The following is a 13,836-nucleotide window of genomic DNA, read 5'->3' as shown; positions in this document are numbered from 1 at the left end:
TGCACTCCCCTTGTGCCCTCCCCACTGTGCACTCCCTCCAGGGCCCTCCTCCTGTGCACTCTTCTCCTCTGCACTCCCCCTGTGCACTACCCCTCTGCACTCCCCCTGTGCACTCTCCCACACTCCCCCCTCTGCCCACCTCCCTGTGCACTCCCCATGTGTACTCTCCCACACTCCCCCCCCGTGGCCACACCACTGTGCACCTCCCCCTGTGCCCACCCCTCTGAGCACTCCCCCCCTCGGCTCACCTCCCTGTGCACTCCCCCTGTCCACTCTCCCACACTCGCCCCTGTGCACTCCCCCTGTGCCCACCCCCTTGTGCACTCCCCCTAGGCATTCCTCCCTGTGCAGTCCCCCTGTGCACTCTTCCCCTCTGCACTTCCCCATTCGCTCTCCTCCTGTGCCCTTCCCCCTGGGCACTCCCCTCTGGGTCTTCCCCCTAATGCCCTCCCCCCTGTGCACTCCCCCACACTCCTCCCTGTGCACTCCCCTTGTGCCCTCCCCACTGTGCACTCCCCCCAGGGCCCTCCCCCCAGTGCACTCTCTCCTCTGCCCTCCCCCATGTGCACTCCCCCTGCGCACTCTCTCCCTGTGCACTCCCCCCTGTGCACCCTGCTGGCTCCTTCTTCACACCTCACTGTCAGTCGTCTGCCATAAAAAACAGGGACGGCGCAAGACCCAGGAACCGGACGAGACGTCGCTGTGTGGTTTTTATGAGGCTCAACTACAGAATGAAACAAATGTGTTCTACAAGTCCACACACTGATAGCTCAACACACTGAGAGCTCAACACACTGAGAGCTCAACACACTGAGAGCTCAACACACTGTGAGCTCACACACTGGTGAGCTCAACACACTGAGAGTTCAACACACTGTGAGGCTCAACACACTGAGAGTTCAACACACTGTGAGCTCAACACACTGTGAGCTCACACCAACATGGAGAGCTCAACACACTGTGAGCTCCAACCACCACTGAGAGCTCAACACACTGTGAGCTCAACACACTGAGAGCTCAACACACTGTGAGCTCAACACACTGAGCTCAACACACTATAAGCTCAACACACTGTGAGCTCAACACACTGAGAGCTCAACACCACTGTGAGTTCAACACACGGAGAGTTCAACACACTGTGAGCTCAACACCACTGTAAGCTCAACACACTGAGAGTTCAACACACTTGGTGAGCTCAACACACTGTGAGCTCAACACACTATAAGCTCAACACACTGTGAGCTCAACACACTGTGAGCTCAACACACTGAGAGCGTCAACACACTGTGAGCTCAACACACTGAGAGCTCAACACACTGTGAGTTCAACACACTGAGAGTTCAACACACTGTGAGCTCAAACACACTGTGAGCTCAACACACTGTGAGCTCAACACACTGTGAGCTCAACACACTGTGAGCTCAAACCACTATGAGTTCAACAGACTGTGAGCCCAGGAGCAATAAAGTGATTTACATCCACAGAGACAGGAGATTGTCTAGGCCAAGTTACAGGTCAGATCTGTGAATTGGCAACCCTGCTCACATAGATTTAATGCCATGCTGTCAAACATTCCAGACAAAAGAATAGAGAAGAAGAAGGTCGGCCATAAACCGGGAAGTGTGCTGTAAGCATGCTAGTTTTTTTTTAAAGCTTCACTGTGACAGTAAAACTGCACTTGGTAACAGTTTAACACTAAATACAATTTCCAGTACATATGGAATAGAACCCGCTTTAAACCAAGACTAAACCAGATCTAACAAAAGAACAGTACTAAACCAAGACTTTGTACTACTACTGCTACTACAGCTACTACTACAGCTACTACTACACCCATACTGCACCTACTACTGCCGAAAAACTGTCCTCGAGTTGATGGGGATCTTTTAAACAAAAGCTGAAACATTATCTGTGCTTCTCAATTCTGCCGGGCTAAAATGTGCAAACCACTTCACTGCAAAAAACAGCACACACTACAACTTGAAGTTGTTTAATAGATGAATTTACTTTTAGATGATCTGACCTTTTAAAACCACACTATGGGACATTTCAGCTAACTAGTTACGAGTCACATTTTTGGAGCTCAAAGTAAGAATGCGTGTTTCTCAATGTAATTAGTGAGCAACAAAAACTGGATGCAATACAGTCTATTGTTAGTGCAGTGAAATGTTCCACAGTGGAGCTTCAAGTATTTCAGACTGGTCTCATGTATTGATTATAGAAAAATGCAATTAATGAACTTAAGTGGCTTGAAACCATAGAAACCACTCAATGGCTTAAAACCATAGATCGAAACTAAACAAATCGAGCTCAAACTCAAATCAAGCTACTGAATTCAAGTAATTTAAAGTTGCAATCTGGAACTTTTCTGTGTGCTTGTCCTCAACAGAGCTTAAGTTGCAAAAAAATTGGCTAAAAAATATGCATTCTCATCCTCTCCACAAAGCTGACCTGTAAACTTGACCTGGTGGTGTGAACAGCTTATCTCCACGAATACGCACATAGCTGGCTCCTCCCCAGAAAAATTCCAGTGTGGCTTTAATTGTCATAAAGGTTGTATTGGCAGGTTCACACATTAGAACAGTTTGTGTTGAGCTGCCGGAGGGGCCTCCTCACACTGAGCTAATAAGCCGCCATTTTGAATCCAAGGCCGAGTTTTCAAACATCCTAGAAATACACTCTCATAACAGACACCACAACAGACACACCAGCAAACAACAAACATACAATAAACACAGCAAACAGGTGAGCTGATTTGTGCTGTTCAACACATCCCTCTCATCAACATCACAGTCACAAGCTACCTAGCATTAGCATTAGCATAAGCATTAGCTTTAGCCAACAGTTTTTCAGTGAGTCACTATCACCTTTTTGTGTAAAATCAAACTCATAAACAGGACCATGAACACTCGGACTGATCACAGGCTCTTTAAATTCAGTTTTGGAGTTTTTAGATCATCATCTATGTGCATTGTGTCAAACATTCCTCCATACTCATACATAGAGCCCCCAGCCTGATGACTCTGCAAAGTATCAGTTTCACTGTATAGAATGCTCCACTGTACGACATTAAAACTTCTATCTCCATGAAAACAAGCAGATTCCCCCATGCACCAGGCCAAGTTACAGGCCAGATCTGTGGAGAGGCGTAAGAATACATGTTTTTACTGTTACTGTTTTTTGTTTGTTTTTTGTTTTTACCTTAAATACACCTGTAAATGAATAAATGCAAGATTGATAAATTTAATGTTAGAACATTACAGGAGAACCACTAACATCTCCATTGAGACAAGCCTGTGACAGACTATCCAAATAAAAAGTCACATCATGCAGCTTTAACTGTGTTATGATGACAGGTCTATTACACAGCTCTGCCAAACAGGTTAACTGCATTGTTGGTGTCTAGAAATCAACAGTTTAATGCTGTTCTATGGAACATTCTCAGCAAAGTGATAATAATCTAAAGACAAGAAAGTGGCAGACTCTCAACCAGAAAAGATACATAGTGTGGCTTTAAACTTAGACAGCAGCAGATACAAAGACATAAGTCTGTGCTGTTGTGCTCTCCAAGTGTGTATAAATTATAGAGCCCAGGACCTTCACTAACAGCCTCAATTATTTACGAGTCAAAGTGGGAAAAGTTCTAGGCTTCTAGTTGGATTATGCAACAGTATGGCCCGCTACAGCCTGCTACAATCCAGTACGGCCCGCTACGGCCCGCTACGGCCCGCTACAATCCAGTACGGCCTAATACAACCCAATATGGCCCATTGCAGCAGGTCAGACCTGTTTAACAGCACAAATCAGCTCATCTGTCATGGTTCAGTTAAGTCAGCTCTTTATGGCCAGACTGTGTTCAAATAAAGCTTAGTCTAACAAAACCTAAGACAGAGCAGTGCCCTAAGTTAGCATCATGCCACATGGAATGTTGGGGACATCAGCTGCAAAGTATCACTAACTAGTTGTTGGAGTTAAGCAGATGGCAGAATCTAAACCAGAAATGGTCCACAGTGCCTCTTTAAGTTATTGGTGCACATTGGTCGTATTTGCTGTGTGTTTGTTGAGACTCAAAGTGGATTTCTAGGATGCAGGCCAGAGGGGTCATATGGGTCTGTAGTGGGCCACAGGGGGTCACACTGGGCTGTACTGAGCCGTAAGGGGTCATACTGCTACAGCCTGCTATGGCCTGCTACGAACCAGTACAGCCTGCTCTGGTCCCACTCTGGTCAGACTGTATGGGGACTCGCTGTTGGCTTCCAACAAATGTGTTTATAATGAGCGAGCACAGACCTAACTATTACAACACTGTAATAGTACTATAATACTACAGGAACTACAACACTGTAATAGTACTATAATACTACAGGAATTACAACACTCTAACAGTACTATAATACTACAGGAACTACAATACTGTAATAGTACTATAATACTACAGGAACTACAACACTGTAACAGTACTATAATACTACAGGAACTACAACACTGTAACAGTACTATAATACTACAGGAACTACAACACTGTAACACTACTATAATACTACAGGAACTACAACACTGTAACAGTACTATAATACTACAGGAACTACAACACTGTAACAGTACTATAATACTAAAGGAACTACAACACTCTAACAGTACTATAATACTACAGGAACTACAATGCTGTAATAGTACTATAATACTACAGGAACTGCAACACTGTAACAGTACTATAATACTACAGGAACTACAACACTGTAACAGTACTATAATACTACAGGAACTACAACACTAACAGTACTATAATACTACAGTAACTACAACACTGTAACATTACTATAATACTACAGGAACTACAACACTGTAACATTACTATAATACTACAGGAACTACAACACTAACAGTACTATAATACTACAGGAACTACAACACTGTAACATTACTATAATACTACAGGAACTACAACACTGTAATATTACTATAATACTACAGTAACTACAACACTGTAACAGTACTATAATACTACAGGAACTACAACACTAACAGTACTATAATACTACAGGAACTACAACACTGTAACAGTATTATAATACTACAGGAATTACAACACTGTAACAGTACTATAATACTACAGTAACTACAACACTCTAACAGTACTATAATACTACAGGAACTACAACACTGTAACAGTACTATAATACTACAGGAACTACAACACTGTAACAGTACTATAATACTACAGGAACTACAACACTCTAACAGTACTATAATACTACAGGAACTACAACACTGTAACAGTACTATAATACTACAGTAACTACAACACTGTAACAGTACTATAATACTACAGGAACTACAACACCGTAACAGTACTACAATACTAAGGAACTCCAGACTATAATGGGACTTTAACTATAATACTAAAGGAACTACAACACTCTAACAGTACTATAATACTACAGGAACTACAATGCTGTAATAGTACTATAATACTACAGGAACTACAACACTGTAACAGTACTATAATACTACAGGAACTACAACACTGTAACAGTACTATAATACTACAGGAACTACAACACTAACAGTACTATAATACTACAGTATCTACAACACTGTAACAGTACTATAATACTACAGGAACTACAACACTGTAACATTACTATAATACTACAGGAACTACAACACTAACAGTACTATAATACTACAGGAACTACAACACTGTAACATTACTATAATACTACAGGAACTACAACACTGTAATATTACTAGAATACTACAGTAACTACAACACTGTAACAGTACTATAATACTACAGGAACTACAACACTAACAGTACTATAATACTACAGGAACTACAACACTGTAACAGTACTATAATACTACAGGAATTACAACACTGTAACATTACTATAATACTACAGTAACTACAACACTGTAACAGTACTATAATACTACAGGAACTAAAACACTGTAACAGTACTACAATACTACAGGAACTACAACACTGTAACAGTACTACAATACTACAGTAACTACAACACTGTAACATTACTATAATACTACAGGAACTACAACACTAACAGTACTATAATACTACAGCAACTACAACAGTGTAACAGTACTATAATACTACAGGAACTACAACACTGTAACAGTACTACAATACTACAGTAACTACAACACTGTAACAGTACTATAATACTACAGTAACTACAACACTGTAACATTACTATAATACTACAGTAACTACAACACTGTAACATCACTATAATACTACAGTAACTACAACACTGTAAAATTACTATAATACTACAGGAACTACAACACTGTAACAGTACTATAATACTACAGGAACTACAACACTGTAACAGTACTATAATACTACAGGAACAACAACACTAACAGTACTATAATACTACAATAACTACAACACTGTAACAGTACTATAATACTACAGGAACTACAACAATGTAACAGTACTATAATACTACAGGAACTACAACATTAACAGTACTATAATTCTACAGGAACTACAACACTGTAATAGTACTATAATACTACAGGAACTACAACACACTAATAGTACTATAATACTACAGGAACTACAACACTGTAACAGTACTATAATATTACAGTAACTACAACACTGTAACAGTACTATAATACTATAGTAACTACAACACTGTAACAGTACTATAATACTACAGTAACTACAACACTGTAAAATTACTATAATACTACAGGAACTACAACACTGTAACAGTACTATAATATTACAGGAACTACAACACTGTAACAGTACTATAATACTACAGGAACAACAACGCTAACAGTACTATAATACTACAATAACTACAACACTGTAACAGTACTATAATACTACAGGAACTACAACACACTAACAATACTATAATACTACAGGAACTACAACAATGTAACAGTACTATAATACTACAGGAACTACAACGTTAACAGTACTATAATTCTACAGGAACTACAACACTGTAACAGTACTATAATACTACAGGAACTACAACACACTAACAGTACTATAATACTACAGGAACTACAACGTTAACAGTACTATAATACTACAGGAACTACAACACTAACAGTACTATAATACTACAGGAACTACAACACTGTAACATTACTATAATACTACAGGAACTACAACACTGTAATATTACTATAATACTACAGTAACTACAACACTGTAACAGTACTATAATACTACAGGAACTACAACACTAACAGTACTATAATACTACAGGAACTACAACACTGTAACAGTACTATAATACTACAGGAACTACAACACTGTAACAGTACTATAATACTACAGGAACTACAACACTAACAGTACTATAATACTACAGGAACTACAACACTGTAACAGTACTATAATACTACAGGAACTACAACACTGTAACATTACTATAATACTACAGGAACTACAACACTAACAGTACTATAATACTACAGGAACTACAACACTGTAACAGTACTATAATACTACAGGAACTACAACACTGTAACAGTACTATAATACTACAGGAACTACAACACTGTAACAGTACTATAATACTACAGTAACTACAACACTGTAACAGTACTATAATACTACAGGAACTACAACACCGTAACAGTACTACAATACTACAGGAACTACAACACTAACAGTACTATAATACTACAGGAACTACAACACTGTAACAGTACTATAATACTACAGGAACTACAACACTAACAGTACTATAATACTACAGGAACTACAACACTGTAACAGTACTATAATACTACAGTAACTACAACACTGTAACAGTACTATAATACTACAGGAACTACAACACCGTAACAGTACTACAATACTAAGGAACTCCAGACTATAATGGGACTTTAACACACAGGGGCCGGGACACGGGGGCTTTTCTGTACAGGGGCTCGTACAGAGCGTGTGCAGCGGTGGTCGTCTGCAGACTGGCTGCGCTCGGCTGCGCAGAGCGGGACAGTATTGTTCTGTGGAGGAGAGAGAGCGGCGGGAGGCGGAGCGGCGCGGCGCGGAAAGGGGCCGGACTTCCTCGCGCTCTATTAAGAGCAAACTTTGTTTTTGTTCTCCAAGTTGAGCCTGAGCGCTGCGTGAGAGTGTCCGCGTGCTGCTGAGGAGGCTCTGTATGGAGCGGTTGGACCCGCGGAGGTCGCGCTGTACCGGGGCTCTGCCTCTGCGCCCGGGCCCATTGTAGTGGACATCCCGTTCCTTGGATGTGTGTGCGGCGAACCATGCTGCGGCTGCTCGCTGCGTCTCTGGCGCTGCTGCTGCTGGACTTCGGAGCGGCCGTTACTTTCCAGGGCTTTTACCTGCCACCTGTCAACGGCTCCGCGCTTGCGCCTGCGCGCAGGACGGACGGCATCGTGCGGACCGTTGACCGGATCTATCACGGCGGCGGCAAAGCGGGATACCTGCTGTACCTGGACGGTGCGCGCTTCCAGCTGGACATGGAGCGGGACGAGCTGCTGCTGTCGCCGCGCTTCAGTCCTCAGTACGTGCTGGCGGCGGTGGGCGACCGCACCGCGTCTGTACCGCGCGAGTGTGTTTACCGTGGGACCGTGGACTCCAATCCGGAGTCTCTGGCGGTGTTTAACCTCTGTGGAGGAGGGCTCGAGGGATTCTTTGCCGTGGAGCACGCGCGCTATTCCATCACTCCTATTGTACGAGCCAGAGGACACGAGCACGACGTGCGCGCGCTGCAGGACAGGGACGCGGAGACCGCGCTACATGTGTTCATGCGCGAGAGCTTCAGCTTTGAAGCCGCGCGGGACGCCCGGGAAAGTTGCGGTACACGGGATTCGCGCAGAAGACGGAGGCACGCGGCAGGGCGAAAGGAACGGCAGAAGCGGCGGAGGAAGACCAGGCGCGTTGGGCGCGCGGAAGACAGTCCTGACGCGCGGACGAGATGGAGCAGTTTTATTTCGCCGGTCCTCGGTGCGCGCCGCAGACGCTCCGTGTCCAAAGCGCGGCACGTGGAGCTGCTGCTGGTCGCGGACGACACCATGATGAAAAAGTACGGGAAGGATCTGAACCACTACCTGCTCACTCTCGCGTCCATCGCGTCCAAACTGTACGGCCACGCGAGCATCGAGAACCCCATCCGGCTGAACGTGGTCAAGGTGATGACGCTGACTGAGAAGGAGCGCGCGCTGGACGTCAGCAAGAACGCGGCCGCGACGCTCAAGAGCTTCTGCAAATGGCAGCACCAACAGAATCCTCTGGACGACGAGCACCAACAGCACCACGACGCCGCCATCCTCTTCACCAGGCAGGTACGAGCACGCGCCTCACGCATCCTCTTCACCAGGCAGGTACGAGCACGCGCCTCACGCACAGTCTTCACCAGTCAGGTACGAGCACGCGCCTCACGCACACTTTTCACCAGGCAAGTACGAGCATGCGCCTCACGCACACTCCACACGAGCTTCATTCAGGCAGATACGAGTACGCGCCTGACGCACGTAAAGGCGCGTGTTTTTTGTTTTGATGCAGCACGCGGTCAGTTTGTTGTTTGTCTCACGCGTGCGGGGAGCAGGGACACATGTCACGTGTTTATCCGGGTTCAGTACTTAATGGCGCGCTACTTAAGGACAGAACGTCATGAGCATCACCGAGTTTGAGCTTTGAGCTTCAGAGCCAGACCCAGAGACCCCGCCTCCTCAGGGGCCCCAAAACATCGCGCCACAAGTCTCATTTTGCACATCTTTTTGCACCAAGAATTACACATTTATATTCTTAAAATGTGCAGATTTGCTGAACATTATCCAAAAATGATTAAAATGTGTGTATATTTTGTAATGCTAATGTGACAAGTTTGGTCCCAGTCACATTTTGCAAAAGGTAAGATCTAGATTTGGTTTATTCACAAGAAGCAACCTCCAATAGGAATCTCACTTCTAAACTAGTCCCTCTATAAATAAACCTTTGAGTCGCCAAAGATTTCTTCCATACATCAACATGCATTCTTAGTGTGAGCAGGGTCGCCTCTTCACAGATCTGACCTGTAACTTAGCCTGGTAGCATCTCCTGTGTGTCACTGCAGAGATTAATATTGTACTCTGGGATTTTCCAAGCAATGTAATAACATTTCCATGGAGACTAAAAAGCTACATAGTGCAGATTTAACATTAAACATATAATTGATTTTATATTTTCTCTTCTCCTCTTCCTCGTCTCCCCTCTTTCTGTCCTCCCTATCTCTCCTCTATAGATTTCTCTCCCCCTCCTCTCTCTCTCTCTCTCTCTTCTCCCCCTCTCTTCTATATCTTTCTCTCCTTCTCTCTCTCTGCTCTATACCTTTCTCTCCCCCTCCTCTCTCTCTCCCTCTCTCTCTCCTCTCATCACTCCATGCGGCATAGTTTTCCCTCGTTCAAACTTATCCAGCAGCTGTCAGAAAAACAAATATGTCTGCCCTGTGTGTGGGGGTGAGAGAGAAGAGAGAGAGTGTAAGAGAAAGAAGAGGAGCGAGAGAGAGAAGAGAAGAGAGAGTGTAACAAGAGAGAAGTGGAGAGAGAGAGAGAAGAGTAGAAAGAGAAGAAGAGAGAGCAGAGTGAGAGAGAGAGACGAGGAGAGAGGATAGAGAGGGAAGAGGAGAGAGAGAAGAGAGAGAGAGAAGAGGAGAGGGAGAGAGAGAGAACAGGAGAGAGAGTGGAAGACAGGAGAGAGAGGAGAGGGCGAGAGTGTAAAGGAAGGAGAGATAAAGAAGGGAGGGAGTTGTATAGAGAGGAAAGGGTGGAGAATGAGAATTTGATAGGAAGAGTGATAAAGAAATAGAGGGTGAAGAGGAGAGGGAGGAGGAAGGAGAGAGAGCATGTAAATTCTTCACCTCTTCAGGGTGTGGTGGTGGTGGTGATGGTTCAGATTCACAAACCTTGGTATTTCCACTGAGCCTCCACAGCATGTCTCAGAACACAGGGGCCGGCATAGAACTACATACAACTATACACAACTATGTACAACTATATACAACTATATACAACCACAGGGTGTCTCAGAACACAGGGGCCGGCACAGAACTACATACAACTATACACAACTATGTACAACTATATACAACTATATACAACCACAGGGTGTCTCAGAACACAGGGGCCGGCCATAGAACTACATACAACTATACACAACTATGTACAACTATATACAACTATATACAACCACAGGGTGTCTCAGAACACAGGGGCCGGCACAGAACTACATACAACTATACACAACTATGTACAACTATATACAACTATATACAACCACAGGGTGTCTCAGAACACAGGGGCCGGCATAGAACTATATACAACTATACACAAACTATGTACAATTATATGCAACTATATACAACTATATACAACCACAGTATCTCTCAGAACACAGGGGCCGACATAGAACTATATACAACTATACACAACTATGTACAGCTATATGCAACTATATACAACCACAGTGTGTCTCAGAACACAGGGGCCGGCATAGAACTACATACAACTATACACAACTATGTACAACTATATGCAACTATATACAACTATATACAACCACAGTGTGTCTCAGGACACAGGGACCATCATAGAACTCTATACAACTATACACAACTATGTACAACTATATGCAACTATATACAACTAAATACAACTATATGCAACTATATACAACTAAATACAACTATATAAAACCACAGTGTGTCTCAGGACACAGGGACCAGCATAGAACTCTATACAACTATATACAACTATATGCAACTATATACAACTAAATACAACTATATACAACTATATGCAACTATACACAACTAAATACAACTATATGCAACTATATACAACTAAATACAACTATATAAAACCACAGTGTGTCTCAGGACACAGGGACCAGCATAGAACTCTATACAACTATATACAACTATATGCAACTATATACAACTAAATACAACTATATACAACTATATGCAACTATACACAACTAAATACAACCATATACAACCACAGTGTGTCTCAGGACACAGGGACCAGCATAGAACTCTATACAACTATACACAACTATACACAACTATATACAACTATATGCAACTATATACAACTATATGCAACTATATACAACTATATACAACTATATGCAACTATATACAACTATATACAACCACAGTGTGTCTCAGGACACAGGGACCAGCATAGAACTCTATACAACTATACACAACTATATGCAACTATATACAACTAAATACAATTATATACAACTATATACAACCACAGGTGTCTCAGGACACAGGGACCAGCATAGAACTCTATACAACTATACACAACTATATACAACTATATGCAACTATATACAACTAAATACAACTATATACAACCACAGTGTGTCTCAGGACACAGGGACCAGCATAGAACTCTATACAACTATACACAACTATATACAACTATATGCAACTATATACAACTAAATACAACTATATACAACTATATACAACCACAGTGTGTCTCAGGACACAGGGACCAGCATAGAACTCTATACAACTATACACAACTATATACAACTATATGCAACTATATACAACTATATACAACCACAGTGTGTCTCAGGACACAGGGACCAGCATAGAACTCTATACAACTATACACAACTATATACAACTATATGCAACTATATACAACTAAATACAACTATATACAACCACAGGGTGTCTCAGGACACAGGGACCAGCAAAGAACTCTATACAACTATACACAACTATGTACAACTATATGCAACTATATACAACTATATACAACCACAGGTGTCTCAGGACAAAGGGACCAGCATAGAACTCTATACAACTATACACAACTATACACAACTATATACAACTATATGCAACTATATACAACTATATACAACCACAGTGTGTCTCAGGACACAGGGACCAGCATAGAACTCTATACAACTATACACAACTATATACAACTATATACAACCACAGGTGTCTCAGGACACAGGGACCAGCATAGAACTCTATACAACTATACACAACTATATACAACTATATGCAACTATATACAACTAAATACAATTATATGCAACTATATACAACCACAGTGTGTCTCAGGACACAGGGACCAGCAAAGAACTCTATACAACTATACACAACTATACACAACTATATACAACTATATGCAACTATATACAACTATATACAACCACAGTGTGTCTCAGGACACAGGGACCAGCATAGAACTCTATAAACTATACACAACTATATACAACTATATGCAACTATATACAACCACAGTGTGTCTCAGGACACAGGGACCAGCATAGAACTCTATACAACTATACACAACTATATACAACTATACACAACTATATACAACTATATGCAACTAAGTACAATTATATGCAACTATATACAACCACAGTGTGTCTCAGGTCACAGGGACCAGCACAGAACTCTATACAACTATACACAACTATATACAACTATATGCAACTATATACAACTAAATACAACTATATACAACCACAGTGTGTTTCAGGACACAGGGACCAGCATAAAACTCTATACAACTACATGCAGCTATATACGACTGTCTAGAGCAGTGGGATCCATCTCCAGATCTTGGTCTAGTCTTGGACAGGACGGGCTCAGCTGGAGGATTTGAACGACTGTGAATGTTGATGGAGGAAACCGAGGAAACCCACCCAAGCACAGGGAGAACATGCAAACTCCACACAAACACAGGGAGGACATGCAAACTTCACAGAGACACAGGTAGAACATGCAAACTCCGCACAAACACAGGCGGAACATGCTAACTCTACACAGACACAGGGAGAACATGCAA

The 13,836-nt window shown here is 42.4% G+C and overlaps 1 protein-coding gene across 1 annotated transcript in view; it reads left to right on the top strand.

Moving 5' to 3' along the window:
- Window positions 1-8,119: 8,119 nt before the first annotated feature.
- LOC117384147 (A disintegrin and metalloproteinase with thrombospondin motifs 5) overlaps window positions 8,120-13,836 on the top strand; it is a 106,410-nt gene continuing 100,693 nt past the window's right edge. Inside the window, 1 exon segment of the mRNA XM_033981434.2 lies at window positions 8,120-9,306. Coding sequence (XP_033837325.1) covers window positions 8,248-9,306 — 1,059 coding nt within the window. The 5' untranslated portion in view covers window positions 8,120-8,247.

Source organism: Periophthalmus magnuspinnatus, chromosome 2 (assembly GCF_009829125.3).
Source record: "Periophthalmus magnuspinnatus isolate fPerMag1 chromosome 2, fPerMag1.2.pri, whole genome shotgun sequence".
In the NCBI taxonomy this organism is placed as follows: domain Eukaryota; kingdom Metazoa; phylum Chordata; class Actinopteri; order Gobiiformes; family Gobiidae; genus Periophthalmus; species Periophthalmus magnuspinnatus.
This window is presented reverse-complemented; position numbering and strand designations above follow the sequence as displayed.